The sequence below is a fragment of the Ylistrum balloti genome, unplaced genomic scaffold (genome assembly GCF_031769215.1).
Source record: "Ylistrum balloti isolate Yb309-2 unplaced genomic scaffold, AGI_CSIRO_Ybal_v1 Utg370038, whole genome shotgun sequence".
Classification (NCBI taxonomy): Eukaryota; Metazoa; Mollusca; class Bivalvia; order Pectinida; family Pectinidae; genus Ylistrum; species Ylistrum balloti.
The window spans coordinates 1,965,748-1,987,994 of NW_026782097.1; the positions used below are offsets into that span (position 1 = coordinate 1,965,748).

Sequence of the window (22,247 nt, forward strand, 5' to 3'; positions counted from 1 at the left end):
GGAGCAAGTCGAAATATAAACGTTTGGGTCAAAAATCATTGGTAGTGGTCAACCAATTTGGGAATATCGTATTTGATGTTCTGATTTGTGGTGATAATTCATGCAAAATGTTTTCGAAATTCTATCAAAACTTATATATATACTCAAAGAAGTATCTTACCACGGGAGAAGCTGTGAATTTGTTGATGTTTTACATGAATATAGGATGTTCGGTTGGGAAAACGTTTCCACTGACTGTATGTTTTGTGATTTTGTGGATCATGGGAACTTCTAGAGTACTGCACAACTAAATTTATCAACATGTCAATTCTTGTGTCAACATAATGGTTTTACTCTATTGCGATGAAACGATGAAATAATTTTATCAAAAGACATATTTGTTTTTATGTCGATAATGTTATTGTCAACAAGGAATATTATCATTATTGTAATTTCATTCTCATCATGAAATAAACGACGGCATAGATAGCAAATTGAACAGTGCGCTTACAAAACCATTTGTTTCATATCTACCTAAATGGCATTTTGTATTTTTGTTATGACACCAAACGAATTGTGAAAGACATTGACTGGTTATGATAGTTGAAAACGTTACTAAAAAACGTTAAGTAGACACTATAACGATAATTTAATCACACATTATGAAATAGTATCTTCACAATTCATGGCGTAAAAACAGTGTTAATTGCAACGAAAACGCTGTACCATGCAGTTTGATTCATTATTTGGCTATTTTGTATCGGATGTTTAATTTGTATTGAAGGCTGCTATTCACCTGGGTGCCCTTTTAACAGTCTTAGAGTTTGAGGGTGGTAGAGATTACTAACGGACTTTTAGTCCCTGAGGTTTCCAGGCATGGCACGTCTTAATTCATTTAAATTGCGGACGAATCAGAAAATCCACATGAACACGTACTTCTGTAATTATCAGATGAAAAAAAAAATTGATTTAATTATACTATTTCTCTTGTGTATCTTTTGTACAATATGCGATATTATTCGACACAACACCATCATGTAAGACTGAAATCCATTAACACTTTTGATAGACCAAAACGGAATCCAGAAATCTGTAGCAAATTGAATTAGGAATGCTTTCTCTCAAATTGCATTTGCACATATCTATAAGGTTTTAGTCAACATGCTCCTGTTTTGTATACACCGAAAGATTGCACATTATAAATAACCTAAAATGGCACTAAAGAGTACACCGTAGGCCTATCAATGTTTACCATTTATACACGAGATAAGTTGTGTTAATGTTTCAAACTAAGCATCAAATGTCCTTATATACCGTATCATATATACTAAATTTGATTAAGTTTTATATTTGTCAGGCTATCTGACAGGATGTATTGTTTTGCATGCGTTCTAACTCGTCAGTGAGACCGTGCATCGTCTGCATTTGGCGCCAAATATTTTCTTTTTGTGATGAAAGATAGAGCTTGGGAGACAGCTATCTGCAAAAGTATATCTTATATACATTGGTGTGCTGTCATAGTTCACATAAATATGATAGATCGTACATCCAACAATTTTGTTAACTTTAAGAACGATTGTATGTCACCATTTTGTGTGTCTAATAACAAGTCCGTGTTAATACAAAAACCTTAGTACCGAAACGAGCTATCGAGTGAATGCAAAATATGATATCAATATTGATAGGTCATTGGGAAAATGAGACACGCCCTTTGAACTTTGAACTTTTAAAGTGGTATATACTAGGAAGCTGTGAGGTCGGATGAATTGTGCTAACGTCTGTATTAGACTGTACTAAATCTAAATCTTAGTTTGTATTAAGACGTGTTATTCACTTGTGTTCTTGTTCAATCGTTTGGATTGCAAGTATAGACACTGTTCTTGGACTTTTTCCGAAAGTTTCCCTAATCTGCACGCTATTTTATTCATTTATTCGGCAAGGCAAGGTTCAGAATATACATATGTACTTGACATAATGTTAATGAAAGTTACTAAATATATTTACTTATTCCGCTGGTACACCAATTAAGATGATGACCTTTCTTTCGATCAATTTTGATTTTTTTCTCATAATTCTCCTAGGTTTAAAGACCCTTAGCATCACTAACGAGTCATAGAGGACAAAACAGCTGTATAAGTTATTTAAGTGTATCTAGTTCGGAATTTGTATTGAAAGGTATTGAAAGGTGTTATTCCAATGTAGTTTGTGTGACATATATAACCGTCGATAACAGATGGTACACACTGCTGATAAAGTATCAGTAGCTCAGGTTTGTCGTAACCAACATGCCAGCTTACTTTCTGCAAATATAATCGTTTTTTATTGAGTTGTTGGGCTAAAGACCTCCCCTCCAAGGTTTCACAATTTAGGCCCTTTGCACCACTAACGTGTCATTGAAGGAGAGAACAGCATGACGCAGTTTCATTCACCATATGGCTTTACTGTTTCTATCTCTAAATTTGTATTGAATAATGCTGTTCTTTTTGTGTTTTTGTACAATGTTCGGGTGGAGACATTGTTTGCTCTGTGCAAGCGTTCATTATGAATATATTTCAATCACATGTACGGGCATCACATTTCAGGAGCAGAAACAACATGACGATGTGGAGTATCGCAAACTGAAGTCCGATAATTTCTCCCTTAAGCATTGTAAAATAAAAATAGCATTTGCATTGTGAAAAACATTCTTATCTTGGTTACTTTTTTCGTCGCCGTACGTCAGGCCATGTACGAAGGTACATTTCATTGTGCAAAAACGGTGTCTATATAGGGAAGCATATAAGCGATCAACGCAGTCGTCGCTTCAATAACACTTAGTCAAACTGTTAGGTATTTTACTGTTTCCATATAAACATTCAGAAGGTACAGTTGATAGAAAAATATATCCTGTAGTAAGAGAAAGCAGGAATGAATTACCATGTCTTCTATCTTGCGTGGTGCGTTAAGAAATGGGATGTATTTGATGCTCGTTTGTTTGCCTGTTGGTTCTGTTCTTATATATCTAGGTTGACAAAGGAGCAAAAGACAGACACTCCAGCGAAACACATGGTCTCATTGTCTTTTATATATTTCAAAAGCCTCTTCGTATATCTTTCTTTGTTCAGATATTGCCAAAGTTTTATTTAGGTTTTTGTGTTGTATTATGATTTTGTTGGTATATTTAAAATTTGTTGTGTTTCTTTAAAGTTATCACAACCCAAACGTTCAAGACTTCCGAATGTTGAAACGTAGATTATAATCTAATACGTTTTGGCAATTTTCATTACTGGAAAATGATTTTTCAAAAATTATAGATAAATAAACATATACTGAGTCATGCCGCTAGTTATAAGAATTGCAGACTTGAATATGGAAATATCAACATGAAATCGGGATTGAAATAATTCCGTGGTCTGCCTCTTAGACGTTACGGTTAAAAATAGAACATAATCAAAGATACAATATTTGAAGTAAAAAATGCATTGCTAGAAATCGGAAAACGGAAAAGATGTACCTTATAATATATATATCTTAATCCATGTCATACACACGAGAAAACCTTAAAACATTAGGTACACACGTTTAAGTTGGTTCAGATATGTACTGACACAGTTACGTTTACTTCATTTGCATTTTAAAGACTGCAACGCCAACTAGCATATCTGCAAATATTTTACCTTTTGAGGTTATTTTTCAGTTGTGTTATATCGCTGTATGTATCTACATCGTTAATAAAACTGTTGGTTCTCTGAATTTGTTAAAAACCAAACCATGTACAAGAAGCACCAACAAGCTTAAATCATGTTTTTTATATTATGGCCCTCGCCAGCTAAATATTCGTGATTGTCGTTTGAGAAATAGAGCAAAGTCACTCAATTATGACTTATTCAGAGCCAATCTCACGAACACTGCAGCTTTCTCCTGTGGGCATCCCTCCGAAGACTCCTTTCAACTGCAAACTCGCTTTTAGCTAGAGCTGTTCAAAAATTAATTGATGCACGTGAGCGATTTGGCTAGCTATCTGCATTCCCCATCTTTCCTCCTTTGTACTATATACTCCCTTCTTCCCTCCTTACCTACCCTTCTTCCTACTCTTCAGTCCTTCCCTTTTGTTTCAATCAAAAATTATTATTATATATATGTTGTTTCATTGCCTGTTGTTTATACAATGCCATGGAGAGGGCTATATAATTTGGTAAAGCGTTTGCCCCATCCTGTTGTACGAACTTTCTGCACTAAAATAATCATTAAATGAAATCGTTAATATAAAAACAATTTATCACGCGTGACTATAAAGCGGGAATTCGGCTGAGTGAAACAATAGCATGCTGAATTGAACATTGAGGTCAGTTTCATTATACAAAACAAATTAGAGGAGACCACTTATCCAGAAAAAGTTAATGACACATTGATATGTATGGAATTTAGCATTCCAAAATAACCTAACGAATGATTAAAATAACATTTAACGTTCTTTGTAGTAAACCTACGAACTGTAACATTTGTTCACTTGTATACGTGTACCCTATTTTCTATGTTCCAGATGAAATAATATCACTATGACTGCGAAATCACATTCTATTTGAAGCTTTATGTGGTGCTAGTGACTTCCATTTGATAATTAGATAATAATATCACCGTAAGTGTAGCGATTAGGAGCTCGTGTATGATGTGGGTTCAAGATAAAGGTTTTTTTTTATACTGGAACGTAATAGGGGCAGTTATGAGAATTGGTCTAGAAATTTTCCGCTGCTTATGTAATCGGGAAGATCAAATTTCTGATGCCCTTGTTATGAATACGTTATCCTTTACATTCGGAGGTAGAAAATCTACAGCAACTGATGTATATATTTCCTGGTCAGTAAATGTCTTGTTTCCAGTATTGAGAGTTACCGCATTAGATGTTCTTAGACAGATTGCTCTCGGTTGATGCTTTGACAGCCCGTCTTGTATGCAATAAGGGAACTTACATTGTGAGGTTTACTCGGAAGCGAGTTGTTGCACCAGTACTTCGGAAACAGACACACGGTATTGTGAGTTGTTACACCAATGCTTAGAGAACAGACAGACGGTGTTGTGAGTTGTTACACTAGTGCGTAGAGAACAGACAGACGATGTTGTGAGTTGTTACACTAGTGCGTAGAGAACAGACAGACGGTGTTGTGAGTTGTTACACTTGTGCGTAGAGAACAGACAGACGGTGTTGTGAGTTGTTACACTAGTGCGTAGAGAACAGACAGACGGTGTTGTGAGTTGTTACACTAGTGCGTAGAGAACAGACAGACGGTGTTGTGAGTTGTTGTACCAGCAGAGCAAGAACTGACATACTGTGTTGAGAGTTGCTGCACCAGTACATCAAGAACTGACACACGGTGTTGTGAGTTGTTGCACCAGTACTTAAAGAATAGACATACTGTGTTGAGAGTTGTTGCACTAGTGATTCGAGAACTGACATACGGTGTTGAGAATTGTTGCACTAGTACTTCGATAACTTTAATGCGATGCTTCGACTTGTTGCGCTACTGATTTAGGAGATGACATATGGTGTTGCGAATTTTAAACCGGTATTTCCGGAGTTGACACATCGTTTTGTCATACTTTGTGTTGTGGGAATTGATATATGATGTTAGAGTTGAACTTTGTAAACGTTTGATCTGGAGTATTAATATTCTTTTCTGGTGATCTGTTTGTTTAATTGTTGATATGAGAACTGAATAATATGCCTTTCTTTGGAATCTGAACATTCTGATGATCTTGTTATTGAGGGCTAGACTTGGAGTAAGTTTTTAATAAAGACTTCGTAGAAGAAATGCCATTTTATGTTCGTCGATTTAAAAGGGCCTTCTTAGCTTTTCGTTGGAGTTTAAAAAAAAAATGGTTGTCTAAATAAAGACACCTACGCATAGTCTAGGTCATTGACCATTTTATCAGCTATAAACTTGGTGACTAATTTTATCTACGCCTGAACCATACTTGAATCCCTATTTCGTGTCTGCTTGGTATGTTATCGGGTATCCCATCTGTCGCATTTGATGGTAGCAGCGACTAATACTTGCGAAAGATTCACGTGACACATTAGCCTTGTTAACAAATTGTTATCAGAAATGGACAAAAATGCAAATCGCAGGGTTGTTGACATTTTGTATGTTGTGAACTGCGTGCCGTTCGTGCCGTTGCATAACAGCAAGGTATTATATCTATCTCAAATAGTGATGTTTTTGCAAATTCTTCATAGCATCATTGTGGCGATACCAGTTTTGTCTATATTCATTTTTGTTCACCTGCTGTCTAGTGACACAACTGATAGCGTTTGACGTCAGTTAAATTCCTCAGTAAGTTCAAGGATCAATGACTTGAAAATATTCTTAAATCGAATAGGGCAAATAGTAAAAACGCCAAGTATGCCAATGAATCCCAGGAATTCGAAAAACGTGTAAATGTGTGTGTGGTTATTATGTAATTTGAATAGATTGTAACCTTATCATTTATAGGTTTTACACGGCTAATTGTATTTTGTATTAAAAAAACCCTTTGTGAGCCGCAACCCATGATTAAACTGATATATCACAAACCTGCAAGCAGTTCCGTATCTTTATGGTGCCCCAAACACCTTGCAACCCACCAGTATTTTCTTCAATCTGATGTGCAGTGTATAAAAAATGGCAAAGCCGGTATTTATTATGTCGGTTACGCTTTGAACCTCAACTAGTCAACATCAACTCTACATCAAATTTTAACAAAAAATTAAAAAGTTCGTTAAGGAAATATCTGATGATGGCAAATCTGTCGTTTTTTAAAAAGCGTGAAAAAGGTTACTGTAACTTGGAGTGAGATGTTACTACGACTAGTATACCATGTTTCCATAACGGAAGAAGATCACGAATGTTTGCACAATTCTGTTACTCAAGAAAAAAAATAGGAAACTTTTGAAAACACGTGCACAGGTAGTACAATGAAAACAATATCACGTCTTACGAGAGAGTAGGTGTCAATTGATGCACAGACAACTCCCGCAAGGAAAATTGAGGTTACACAGTATCAATATAACAATTTCAAATAAAAAGTAAGGTGCATGTTAAAACTATGTATGCTAACGAAGATGACAAACCTTGCATGAACCATAACATCGTGAAATCGTTTGAGATGTCAATGAGATTATGTAGATGACCATGAAACATCACCGTAGTCGTTTTCTAAAGGCAACATACTTCGACGTAATTATAAAATCGAGTCAGTTTTGATATATCGATTTGTATTCCATTCTTACCTTCGGCAATTGTGAAATTATGACTAATGATACAAGCTTTGGCGTTCAAAAAAATATCGCCACAACTAAGTAAAGTACAGATAAGAAGTAGCAATTATGTCAGTCATGTTGGAAAATGGTATTCATCGATTGTTAGTCAACAATTCATACTCCGAAAGCCAATATTATTTCTAAATAGGATTCTCGATATTGTTCAATATTGCATAAAAGAAACTCGTGTAAAGAAACATGGTTTTCAAAATTATGAGTGTTCGTTATAAATCAGTGAGAAATATCGATTTCTCTGTAATGATCCAACACGGAATCGTTCACTTTCAGCAAAATGAAAGTGAAAAGATCTGGTAATATAATTATAACAAGTTATTTGCTTGTATGATACATGAGGGGAAAAGGATGGCCTATTCTGTTACATAAAAATTAATCATGAAACATAGTTCATTAATCAAATGAAGCTGACATGGTGCAATTGAACGGTGTTCAAAACCAAGGTTCCATTCTGTCTTCTTGGGTAGAATCATGAAGTTGTAATGAACAAGTAATATTACATAAAAAACGAACGCTTAAAATACATTTGTCTTTCTGAAACCGTGTATTAGAGATGGAAGCATGATATTCTAATTATTTCTATTTTCTATTAGTTCTCAAGTATTGCAGAGAAATCAAGGTACTGTGTAAGTTTGAAAAAATACATATAGATTTGCAATAGGTACTGTAACGCAATGTAAGTGCATATCTGTAACGATACTTGTATTTTAATCGAACTCTGTTTGTGGCAAATACACTGTGAAACAAACACAAAATCTCATAACAAGATGTATTTCATCTAAAATCAACAGTCGGTTTGGTGTTTCTGCAACAAACTAATATTCATGTAAACTCGGTATCTGTGATATCTGCTTAGTAATGGTAACATGTTTGCTGCCTTTCAATTCTATAGCATATTCAAGTTGAAATCATCGTTTAAGTAGAAACGCACACAGGTATTTTTTTCGCTTACGGAACATGAGATCGGTACCTATTAAATGATAAAATATTCACCACCCACACCCCTTCTTTAAGATAAAATGAAATTGTATCATTCCAATTATATCATTACTTACGGTTTCTGATCTGTATCTGAAAAAAACTTTTCTTTGATTTGGATTTCGAAAATCAGGCTGTGAAAACATTTCTTAAGTGATGTGATGTCAAATATTTGACATCTTTATCATATTTTTATCATAATATGATAATTCATAATACATAATATACTTTATACAGAAATAGATATAACACATAATATAAAAAATATTGTGTGTGCACATTTTTCGTTCATGGTTAAAACATGTAAAAACGTTCGTAGATAAACGCTGTGAGCCGTATCAGCATTGATTTGCTCATAAATGCGCCGCTCCATCTAGGCCTTTATATTCCTTTCGACTATTCTGTTTCTTTTAAATCACCTCCTAGACCTACTCATGTTAGATCGTACTACTGAATGAAATACTGTAGGATACAGTACATTACTAGGCGATACTGCATGTCATTTTAACTGTAAAATTGTAACTTTGTCATGTAATTTATTGTTCTGTTATTTGCTTTTTTAACCATCTTTGAAGAGATTGCAGGTAGTAGACTCTGAAATTGGACTTTTATACTTTTATCTGCGATAGTTAGTGTAACTACATGTCCCGTTTGTTCTCTTACTAATAGTGACACGGTTCAGAATAAGCTTTACTTAATTTTCAAATATGCAAATTTGAAACAACATCGAATTTATTGAATTGATGTAGGTGTACCTCTCTATGTTGGTGTTGACATTTCCTTTATGCCAATTTTGATTTGATTTGTTACGATTTAGACTCTTAGTATCACTGACCAATCCAGGAAAATTGTACATGGGGAGGGGGGGGCATTATAGCACCATTTAATAAAGATTTAAATAAATGTTGTTGAGCCTAACAGTGAAATATACTGAACCATACAACTACTTCGTCCTTCTAGGATTTATCAGTGATGTTAAGGCCCTAAATGTTGATGGACGAAACAGCTGTATGATGCATTTTAATAAACCATTATGATATTATGTAATACTATATGTTTTCCTAGTATTGTTGATATATATGTTTATTGCGATTATTTGTTCTTTGTCTACAGCTTTTTCATGTCTTATGTTCTTTTGATGTCCATTTTGTATTAACTTTTATTATCTTTAATTGTCTTTGTCAAATTAGAATTTTAAAAGTCGTATGTACCAAGCTTATGCAGCATTAGATGGACATTAAGTCGTCTGAACTGCATGTACCCCGTTACTTAAATTCAGCACGAATGTCATGGTCTATTCAATATGGTACCTTACACTGTGGCAGAGCTGTGGATGTGACATTATGTATGCAAGTGACGAACAATTATTCATTGTGCTTTTTCCTGGCCTTTGGTTAACCTACACTAACTAGATATACAGTATAGTGCCGTGACATTCAGATCATCTTCGTGATTGTGTCTTGCTGAAGTTAATAACATCCCCATAGAACGAATGAAGGGTGTCCCCCGAATGCTTTATGATACGCACAGATCCAGATGTCTATGGAAAGTGATCCTTCTTCAACAAAATGCCAGGACAATGGTCTTTATAAGAAAGTGGACATCGACCTGCTATTCGCAATTATTTGTTTACGTGACAGTTCGTAACTACGTTACCTCGCTTTATCAATATCAGTTTGGTCATCACTTGTGTGGCCCAAGGACTTTGAGAGTGAATGCACACCCGAATAATTTACGTGCTGCTTTGCTGGAAGTGAGAAAGAAACGTCTATGGCATAAAAATAGGGTTTTAGTTCATGAATAATTTAACTACGACTCCTGTCAGTTAAAGATTGTGGTGATTGTGGTTTTATTTGATGTGGTTTTAACTGTTTCTGATACCAGAGATTTATACAGTCATTTTAAAGGCACGTACGTATGTGGACACATGAAAATCACACCAAGTGGAGTATTATAAGACAAATTAATATCATATTTAGATAGATAAATATTGATATGGAAAAGATCGGGATATGAAATAGAATTAAGAACGGGTCAAACTGGGAACACGAAATTTATTTTGTAGTTGTCACTTTTGGCCTCCTTTCTCTTGATCACTTTGAATGTTCTTAGTCGCCACCTAGGCTTTTTAAGTTAGGGCCTTAGCATCACTGACGGACTCTAGTAGGGCGAAATGGCTGTATGATGCAGTTTACTTCATTTTTTGACTGTACTGTATCTTACTCTTATTTATGAAAAGTTTACCATTCACTTGTGTGTCCATTGTACAATCTTTAAGATGGAAAGTGGTAGACACTGCTGGTGGACTCTAAGTTTCCAAGGTCTGTCATAACCTGTACTCTACGTTTAGTTCATTCGAATAGTGGCATGGTTCAGAATATATACATGGTATTGACTTGTTCTAAAATACCTGATAAATGACAATTACGAAATTTATTTGATTATTGGATTGCTGCATCTCCCCGTCAAGATTTTGACCTTCTTTCTTGTGATCCGTTTGGATTTGTCTTAGTGACTTCCTGGGCTTCAAAATTCAGGCCCTTAGTATCATGTCCAAGAAGGACGAAACAGCAGTTCAATGCAGTTTACTTCATTGTTTGGCTGCACTGTATCTTACTCTACATTATGTATTGTTGCTATTGTACATTACCACTGACATGCCTTCTTGTATTCGTGCCATGCAGAGATGACATAATCGTATATCATGTGTCTATAAAACATATTTGAAACTATTTACACATTGAATCATGGATACGACTAGGCTTGATTGCTGATCTAGGTATACCTTTATAAGTTTCAATTTACATGGATTGCCCAAGATTTTCACTGCAGGTGTTGTCTAATCGGCTTATGACGCTTACTCTTCAGGAACACTTGGTCTTATTCTTGTTTATTCATGAGTCTCCATGTGAATCTTTCCTTTGTTCATATGGATTATGATTCTGACATATCTGTATTTTCTTAGTTACTTTCTCTACTGTACCTAAAGTTAAGGTTCGATGCTTCCGATTATATCTAATAACAATACCACTGGTATTACAGAGTGATCAATTACTCTGTCGTGTATTTCAGAGATAGGTATATCAGTGAGTGTTTATTTACTTTTTTCCATTGGTGAACAGACTGCTGTATTTCCATCATGGTACGTCTGACGACTATATAAAAAGATACATATATATATATATATATATATATATACTGTAACAAAGAAATTATTACTGAGTTTGACAAATAATGCATTATCGCTCCACTCCACAAAGTCACAACGGGTAACACTTTACCTTCACAATTAACACAAAATACTGCTTCGCAGATGAATTCACAAAGGCAAGTTGCCTTCTGAATTTTTCAACGAGGTCTTAGTTATACAAGCTAGATTCTTTTGTCGTCTTCGCGAACAAAGCTTTCAACAAGTTATGTAACATGTCCATTAGAATCCCATTTTATGTCCATCTTAGAACATTTATTGACAGGAAGATAGAGAAAATAAAAGATTAAGCATTCCAAAGATTGCGATTGATCTGTATCTTGCTATCCCATTTGCTTTAAGACCGAAAAAATACTGGTTAACACATTATATTCCCAAGGGTCGAAGCACAAAAGAGAGAAAGTAAACATGTTGTGATAAAGTCGGTAAGTCGGTTTAACCAATGTTGAGCATTTGTCATAGCAAACCACAGTATGAAGTAAATCAATGTTACTGCTTTCATTTTGTCCTTCTGTTGTAGACTTGCCATGTAACATTTAATGCTTTGGTTTTACAACACAGACCATCTAAATCACACCCGTTTATTTTCTTTTCTGTTTGTATCTGTGTTTCCCAATGGAATAAACATATAATGCATCGTGTAATATGCAGCATAAAGTTTCCCCTTCGGAGCTATCGCGTGCCTGTTTGGATGCCTAACGTCTTTAATATGTATTTCCCTTTGTGCATTCTCCAAATATAAGCATCATAACCGCGTAATGCTAAATGGTTTTATAACTGTTAGTCTACGAATGTGTCACTTAGTAACACCAAAGACTGCTTTGATTAAACTTCTCTTTAGTCACAAATACAGTTTCTTTGATATGTGTTGATTACCTTATGATTCCATCGAGTTCTTAACTCTAAGACAATGTCAGTATTTGTCATTCTAGGTTCGGTATGTAATAAAAATAAGTTTTCTTTTTTTGCGCAGTGACGCTCTATGTGACGACGCGGTTTGTGCGTGTATTATTTATGACCCGACATCTGAGACATCTTTCACACAGCTTGCTTTCGTCTAGCAATGCTTCCCTTGTGTCATTTTCTTTGTCCTGGCAGCCCTCATCATGAATCCGCGTATCCTCGTTACATACAATATGTCAGTTTCAACTTTTCGAATAGACATGCCCTTTATTTATCTGTACATTGCCAAATATAGCCTCGTTCATCCTGATAATGCGTAAATAGGTTATTAAGATGTTGTCGTCAGATAGAAAAAGAAAACGTGTCTAAACCTTGGTATATTGAATGATCATCACCTACACCCTACTAGGTGACGTGTACATCTTTTTATTTCTGGTTTGGATTATGATTACGTTAAATTGGTATTTTCTTGTTGATGTTGTTGTTATTTTTTCAAGTCTAGACAAAACTACACGCATTCATGTTTTACATGTAAACAATAAAGTCGTAATTACATGCATGTTCATATATCTTGTTTGAATAGCATAAGGCATTTTTTCCTTTTGTTAATAAAATTCATTATATGAAGATAAAAGATCAAATGTGTGTCATGCATGCCATTTGTTATACGCAACTGCGCTTTTAAATAAGTCATTTACTGTTAAATCTACGTTCCTTCTAGGTTTAAACATTTTTGTCCCAGCATCACAGAGGAGCCTCAGAAAGGCGAAACAGATGTATCATACAGTGTAATTCATTATTTGGCTCTACTGTATCAAATGTTAAATTTTCTAAAATTGTTTTGAAAGACGCTAAGCATTTGTGTGTCTTTGTACGATCTTTTAGCGTTATTGTCAATAGTGGGATTTCTGCTTTTTTTCATTATAACCCTTAAGTGACTTCTTGATAATTGTCACATTTTTTCTATTTGTCAACAATTTTTCTTTTCAAATTAATGAGGTTTATTGATCTGTACTTGTTTTTTCCGGTGCAAGTTTTTTCACTTGTTCTTTCACAGACATATACAAACCTCTTTCCTAGAGCCTTCGTATGCGAGTATGCGTATGCTGGCCTCATATGCTTCCATCCCACTGTTCTTTTCCCTGGTATTTTTCTATGCGAATTGCTTTTTTATAAATCAGGACGAATGAGTATCATCCATGAACATGTCATAACTCGACTAGATTATTCAACCAACTATAAATGATAAAGGATAAAAAAAGTCTTCCTCGATATCAGTTGTTTCTAAGAATACCCCTGAATCATTCAAGGTATCATGAATATAGTTTTGTTATAAGTATGATTTAACTATGAATTTTCAAGCAACTTAACATCGATTGATCAACATTTAGAGGGACCTGAAACTTCATAACTTGACAAGAGTAGAACGAAATGTGTATATATTTGTGCGTTTGATAGCGATATGACAATGTATGCAGTGTCTGATCAGGTCTGAGGGTAACGTAAATATTCTGCTCGTACATATCCGGTAAGTCAGACGAAGTCCCTCCGGATGGAATCTTATTCTTCCTTGTGGAAGTTCGCAGACTAAATCGATCAAAGAAATTGATCTACCCAATGATATTTGAGAAAATATGTTGCTTCAAAACCATTAACCCTCAATAATAAAAACAGAAAGGATCATATCACAGGTACAAGTCTACCTGCCTAGGAGTCAAGGGGCATATTTCTATTTGATCGGAAGTAGTGGCTTTGGATATTTTAATTTGGTTAGGAGATGTGGGTGGAGGGTCATTTATATATGGCTATGGTTTAGGGTTAAGAGTATTTCAGTGATAGTTATGGGTTATGGTAAAAAGTTACTTTACTGATTATTTCTATGTAGTTATGGGTTGAGATAAAGAGTTACTTTATTGGTTATTTCTATGTAGTTATGGGTTGAGATAAAGAGTTACTTTATTGGTTATTTCTATGTAGTTATGGGTTGTGGTAAAGAGCTACTTTATTGGTTATTTCTATGTAGTTATGGGTTGTGGTAAAGAGCTACTTTATTGATTATTTCTATGTAGTTATGGGTTGAGATAAAGAGCTACTTTATTGATTATTTCTATGTAGCTGTGGGTTGAGATAAAGAGCTACTCTATTGGTTATTTCTATGTAGTTATGGGTTGAGATAAAGAGTTACTTTATTGGTTATTTCTATGTAGTTATGGGTTGTGGTAAAGAGCTACTTTATTGATTATTTCTATGTAGTTATGGGTTGAGATAAAGAGCTACTTTATTGATTATTTCTATGTAGTTATGGGTTGAGATAAAGAGTTACTTTATTGATTATTTCTATGTAGTTATGGGTTGTGGATAAAGAGTTACTTTATTGATTATGTCTATGTAGTTATGGGTTGAGATAAAGAGTTACTTTATTGATTATGTCTATGTAGTTATGGGTTGTGATAAAAAGTTACTTTACTGATTATTTCTATGTAGTTATGGGTTGAGATAAAGAGCTACTTTATTGATTATTTCTATGTAGTTATGGGTTGTGGTAAAGAGCTACTTTATTGATTATTTCTATGTAGTTATGGGTTGTGGTAAAGAGCTACTTTATTGATTATTTCTATGTAGTTATGGGTTGAGATAAAGAGCTACTTTATTGATTATTTCTATGTAGTTATGGGTTGTGGTAAAGAGCTACTTTATTGATTATTTCTATGTAGTTATGGGTTGAGATGAGATTAAAGAGATAAAGAGCTACTTTATTGATTATGTCTATGTAGTTATGGGTTGAGATAAAGAGCTACTTTATTGATTATGTCTATGTAGTTATGGGTTGAGATAAAGAGCTACTTTATTGATTATGTCTATGTAGTTATGGGTTGAGATAAAGAGCTACTTTATTGATTATTTCTATGTAGTTATGGGTTGAGATAAAGAGCTACTTTATTGATTATTTCTATGTAGCTGTGGGTTGAGATAAATAGTTTCTTTAGTTGTAAACGTTGTTACTTGATAGTTTAGTTTGTAGCGTATTGAGAGACATCTCTGCATGGCTGTAGAGTGAGGTTCAGGGGTATTTTTCTTTGCCGCAGAATTGTTGATATATGTGTTCATGGATGGCAGATTACACGTATATTGGTCGGGAAATTTCGAGTCGAATTTCGGGGAAAATGATAAAACGACTTACCATTAAAATGGCTAGTCCCCTCGACAAAATGAGCTGTCGACAATAGATAGTTTATTCATTGGCTGGTTGTTATAATAACGCATTCCTTGATGTGTCTTATACATTTGCTTAACAATATTTCAAAGGTTAAAAAGGTGCATAATTCTCTGTTGTTGTCATGAACAACCCTAACACCACTGAAATATATAGAAAAGGTTCACAGATATGACGCATATTTCATACATGTTGTTTTCGGCTGCATTATATAATCAACTATAATTTGAAGAATAATAAGCCTGCTGATTCACACCAGTAGATTTGAAAATCATCTCTTATATTTCTACAGTATCATCGTCATCATCAGTGTATGTAATTGGAAAATTATTGTAAATTATCAGATATATGAAGACTGCCGCATTTATTGGATTATGGGGTTGGTGCAAATCCCGTTGTAAATGTTGAAATTTCTATAAAGTATGTTGTTTTTTCCTTAATCTTATCAGGATGTAGTTTAATTCATTTGACTTCAATGTATCTGATTTTAAATGTGTGTCTGTTTTACAATCTGCATTTTTACGGTGTTCAGTGTGGAGGTAAATAATTTAATTCATATCAGGTTAAAATCAGCAACATGTTAAGGATGTAAATTTACAGGCATTAAACTGTTATGATGTGGCATTCATAGTCGCATTAAATGACAGAGCCTTCCAAGCAAATATCACATTGAGTGCAATAACAAAATAAGATGCTTGCCTGTAAATTCATTTCGGTGTTTTAGATGTCATTAATCCGTTAAACGTAAATAATCTTTTTTACACACATCTGTCTCAATAGTTCCCTGGTCTACACGGGATCATGTACAGTCCACACAATAGTTCCCTGCTCTACACGGGATCGTGTACAGTCCACACAATAGTTCCCTGGTCTACACGGCATCATGCACAGTTCTCTAACATCTAAACGTGGTCATTATAAATTATAATTTTTTGATATTATTATTGATTGATTTGTTGTAAACGCCACGTCTTGTGTCGCCATGATTGTTTTTTCATACTTTCTGTGTATTTCTATATAAAAATAAAAAGCTAATATATGATTTTATAATTTCAGGATGAAGTTAACCAAGTATTAACGACTAATGTTTGGCTGGAACAGGTATGTAATATATATAATTTTGTCTATAGATTAATACTCAATGTATCACTACTGTACAGCACAAACTAGCTCTTCAAACCATCAATCAATTAATTCAATGACAATTCATGCCCATTAGTGAAAATATTTGTTCTGTAATAACTACCAACATTAGAGCTATTTCCAATGCGTGAGAAAAACAATTACGGGGTCACGAAGTTTATATAATTTTTTTTTAATTTTTAACTTGTAAAGCATTAATTTCTTTTTTCCAATAATAACTGTAAGGGATCCCACATATTCTATAGTAAGGACGAGTTATATAGTTACTAAAGAACCGCACAGTTAACGGTTATTTTCCCATACCGTCAAACAAATGGTAATTTTCTAGACCAATGACTGCTTCCGATTTAATTCTGTCCTCACTTTTACAACGAAATGTCCGTATTTACATAATTGTGCAGTTGTGAGTACTTACTCTTATTACGTTACCGAAGTAATTATAATAATGGCTGGGGATTAGGGAACCTCTTTTCTGATCAAGGGATGCAAAGCAACGTTACGGTTATAACCGAGGGATTTGGCAGCAACAACCATTCCGTTTTATTTCTTCCATTAAGTTTATTTATTATAGTTCACTCAGCTTTTAGCACGAACAATGCACATTTCTCCTCACAAATTTTGACATAGAGTAATTTGCCGGTCGATTACATCTGCAGTTTGTGAACTGAAACTTTGCATGGGCTTCAAAATGCATTCTTGCTTAAACACCGTTGCCTCTATGCTGCAGACGAATGAGACATTTATTCGACATAAATTGACTTCCGGGCATTTCAAATCATCAAAAATGGTTATTTTAGAAAGATTTTACAATGCCGTGCATTATAGTGAATAATTCAATATTCTATCGATTTTATTATTCTGTGTAAATTAAATCAATGGAGCTTATATGGAAAACCTGATATTTCTTTTCCAAATAGTCTGTTGAAATCTACCTTAAAATGATGCCGGCCATACATCGAAACACGCAGTCATTTATTCATTGACATAGTATCACAAAAAGATTACTGTCTAACCTCATACAGAATAATGTTCATTAATGTTGTCACTGAAGAGAAATTCATTACCTGCTAAAAGCATATGTATGACCTCTTACAGATTAGTGGACACCCGCAGAATGACACCCCCTTAAACATACACACTTATTATTAGTGTGTGACCCCTGCAAGATAATAATTGATATCTGTGATAGGTGACCCCTTGTAACAGACTAACGTATGACGTACGGACCCACTCTCCCACACACACAAACCCTCGATGCACACCACACACACGCACGCACACACACACACACACACACACACACACACACACACACACACACACACACACACACACACACACAACACAACACACACACACACACACACACACACACACACACACAATCCTCCTCCTGACCAAGATCTCATTAATGTCTGAACCTGTAAAGACATATAGACTTATACGTGGACGTCAACAGACGTCTTGTCGACTGGTGTGTGACACGTTGCAGACTGTTTTATGATCATGCCCCTACTCCTCCAACAGGTCTAGATTAATGTGTTCTATGTGACCTCCTGCAAGACATTGAGGAACGAACGTGTGACTTCCTTCCTATAATTATCAACACGTAACTCCCTGGGTATTACTATATATAACAACATGCTAATTCATATATAACCTTGGAAGAATGCTATTGGACTGCTTTAAGATTATTGCTTTACATATTGGAAATTGAAACTTGACCTTATAGACTGGGAAATTTAATCTAAGATTGTACGTATGAAACACAATAAGAAACATACTTGAAAACAAATTAATTTTGAATCAGATAGAGAAGACTCTGATAATTAATTAACTGCGTCATACAACTGTTTCGTCCTTCTTGAGCTCGTCAGTGATGCTAAGGGCAAAAACTGATCAAAATGAATCGAAGAAAGGTCAAAATCCGAAGGAGAATTTGCACTAGCCTAATACTTCCATAGATTTTTTATCATTTTCATAAACATGTCACTGTTCGACAGAATTAAAAAGTAACATGCAGATTACGGTATAATCACAAGGACTAAAAAGTCCATCAACAGTGTTCATCACCTGTAATCTGGAGGATGATAAAAAATGAATATTTCATACAAAATTTGAATTACAGTAGAACAGCAAGGTTAAGATCATTTGGACATTTTCCTAATTATGATTAACGAAAATAGAAAAATACATCTCACCAATGACAGTATTATGAATATGAAATCGAGGTTTTCAATCGTGTTAATATTTCTGTACTTATTTGACATATAGTATATATTCCTGTCGTCAAACCTTTGTGTTCTGTCACACTTAAAAAAACACTTATTAAGCAGTATTGTTGACCTATATTGTAAAGAGGTAAAACAATAAAGCGAGATTCCGTTGTTGATTCCTTCTACTCTGCTTCTTAATGGTAAAAAAAAACCATGGAAACAGCATTGTCTATTGTCATAGTGTAACGACAATATGACATCATGTCTGTGTCATAGTGTAACGACATAATAACATCATGTCTGTGTCATAGTATAATGACAATATGACATCATGTCTGTGTCATAGTATAACGACAATATGACATCATGTCTGTGTCATAGTATAACGACAATATGACATCATGTCTGTGTCATAGTATAACGACAATATGACATCATGTCTGTATCATAGTATAACGACAATATGACATCATGTCTGTGTCATAGAATAACAACAATATGACATCATGTCTGTGTCATAGTATAACGACAATATGACCTAATGTCTTTGTCATAGTATAATGACAGAGATATGTCCTACTGTCATTGAAATTGTACATGTATAACAACATATACATGTCAGTATGATCTACCATCAGCGACATTGTAAAACAATAGAGATATGACCTACTTCCTTGAATAATTAGATTGAACAACGCAATTTCATGATGCCTTCGACATTATGTCACCACAAAATGACTTTTTTTCTTTGAAATAAACTGATTCTCTTCTTTTAGCGGCTTTTGCAGCGGATTTATTCATGGTAATATGATTTCGGTAAAGGAAACAAAAGGAAATTAAGTTCGTTCCCACATGCATACATATTGTCTTGGAATAATCGAACATGGCATTGTCAGTTTCATTGAACGAAAAAAACTTATATCATATTAAAAAAAAAATGTTGGTCTCAATTACGTACATTAACATGGACATTGGACTAGTTTGATGCAATTATTAAGGAAACAGAATCCAGAGAAACATTGTTGCAATGCCACAGTATCTGTAGGAGTATTGCCTCTCTGTTGTATGTTCAAGGTCGTGCTGACATTGTGCGTCTTCATGCACTTTAAATCAGCATACATGAGACATCAAAAACCGTTTTTTCGTGACACGAAAATGTGCTCTGTAGAACTATAGAGCTGCAGGCGAATAGCTAAATGGTAGAAACCATCTAACTTAAAAAAAGATCTCTGATAATTTTAAAACTTGCTTCTGTTCCACGATGGCTGATCATCTTGGTGTGAAATTTCATAGGATTAGTGTGACGATTCCCCATACCCATGTTCATCACTGAATGTATTTGGAATTTTGGAATATCCTTAGCGCAAACACGAAATAAACTGATCTTATTCATATTCAGCTCACGACTATGAGACAGGTGATGGACCTTCTTTTAATTAGAACATCTATAATTCAGGAATGGCATACTGCACAGTAGTTTCGAATGCCACCGTACGTTTTAAAACCTTCGTTGGTAAGAAATCACGTATTGCAAGTAGGAAGCGTCATCTCCAACACTATCGGCTTTGTATCATCGGAAATAAATCGTTTGGTATAACATTATATGCTGTAATCGCCAGACAGATAAGAAATCGCGTCATAAGAGCTGATATGGGGAGTATGGTGTATTTCGATACTGATTTTATCTCGAAAAGTTAAGCTATTCTTATCTCGGTTATCTGATCAATCGAGAAATTAAGTTTGTTTCACCTGTCAAATTGTCTATTAGGGGCAAAGTCAACAAAAACAAAAAAAAAAAAAACAGTGTGGAAGACTTCAAAGTATAAAGTAATATTAAAGGAGCACTGCGGCTTGCAAAAAGGCTATATATGTGAGAATTTGCTATATACTCAGATGTTTAGTCAGATGTATCAACACACAGACCGAAACAACTTCATTAGACCAACACGGAGTACGAATACGTGGGGGTTGACTTGAGACAGAATAAGGTGTCGGCTGTACGTCTTGATGAGCCCTCCTCCCACTCCTTTAGCCGAAATATACGTACACTTTATTGCCGTCTTACTATACGAGCCTTGATTTTCCTTTGCACTCCCTTCTTTTATAAGTCGCCCACCTTATCAATTGTGTTCAGTCGTTATGTAAAACCCTTTCTGTCTGTCCATGATATTCAACTTCAGAGGAAATGTCAATGGTATTTTTAATTATGCAAAACAAGATAATTCGACGAATCATAGCTTCCCATCGGTGTTCCTAGGACGAGAAATGGCTACGTACGTGTAGGACGAATTTTTTTATGTAGGTCAAGGTATAGGCTAGGGTGACCTATTTTTTATTTATGACACACGGCCTACACTAAGTTTGAATTGTAGTGAGAATCAATAAGAATAATGCCGGATATTGTTTCTTTGAAGTATATGAAAAGTATAGATGAAGGTAACCGTGATCCACTATACATTACATGACACAATGCCTCGACAAGATGAACTCATATTCCAAGTATGAAGGTCTTGTGGTTTGTAATGTAAGAAATGGAGCCTGGATAATTATTTTCTTCGACGTATGTCAAAGGTCAATATATATATAAGAATGACCTATGTTTTTGACACGCACCAACGTAAACCTTTCTCCTGAAATTCCTGTGGTTAGAAGGGAGACAGGGTGCGGACAAACTATTTCTTTGAGAAAGGTTCAAATGTCCATGTAAGCCTGAGTCATCTAATCTTCATGCGCTACACACCGTTTCAACAAGCTTAAGGGGGATCTATATCCTTAGCACAAAGTTCCTGTGATTAGTAGCGTAAGAGATCGAGCCTATAAAATATTGATGTAAGTCGAATGTCAAAATGAAGAAAGGGGTGACGGACGGAAGGTCGTACGGACGGACACAACACTAAACTATAGTCCCCTGTGGTTCCCGGCGGGGGGACTGTTTACCTGTTCCTTATTAGTCTTTGCCTGTTGCCCTTTGTTGTGCTAATGTTCATTGTTGGTTTATGATAGATTTTGTTCGATATTGGTTTATGAAAGAAGCGATCATGTTGAATGCAAATTAGTCAAAAAGATACAGATAGGAGAGCGTTACTGTTTATCATAGCCAGAAGAGAGTTAACAATGCAGAATGTAAGAATTATAAAGATAGCGTACATTTAGACGCAGAACGTGGTATTTTCTACAGCCAGGGTAGAAGATACAAAAACATATTAAATGATCTTAAATACAAGGGCGGCAACAATATAAAACATAAGTCAAATAGAGAGATGCACTTATAACTATGCAGAGAATTCAATCTGATAGTTCGCCAATATAATTGGT

At 34.8% G+C, this 22,247-nt stretch overlaps 1 protein-coding gene across 1 annotated transcript in view; it reads left to right on the forward strand.

Annotated features, from left to right (window-relative positions):
• LOC132548965 (acetylcholine receptor subunit alpha-1-A-like) overlaps nt 1–22,247 on the forward strand; it is a 97,810-nt gene that overhangs the window by 33,076 nt on the left and 42,487 nt on the right. The window contains exon 2 of the mRNA XM_060212867.1: nt 16,630–16,674. Coding sequence (XP_060068850.1) covers nt 16,630–16,674 — 45 coding nt within the window. The remainder of the gene's footprint in view (nt 1–16,629; nt 16,675–22,247) is intronic.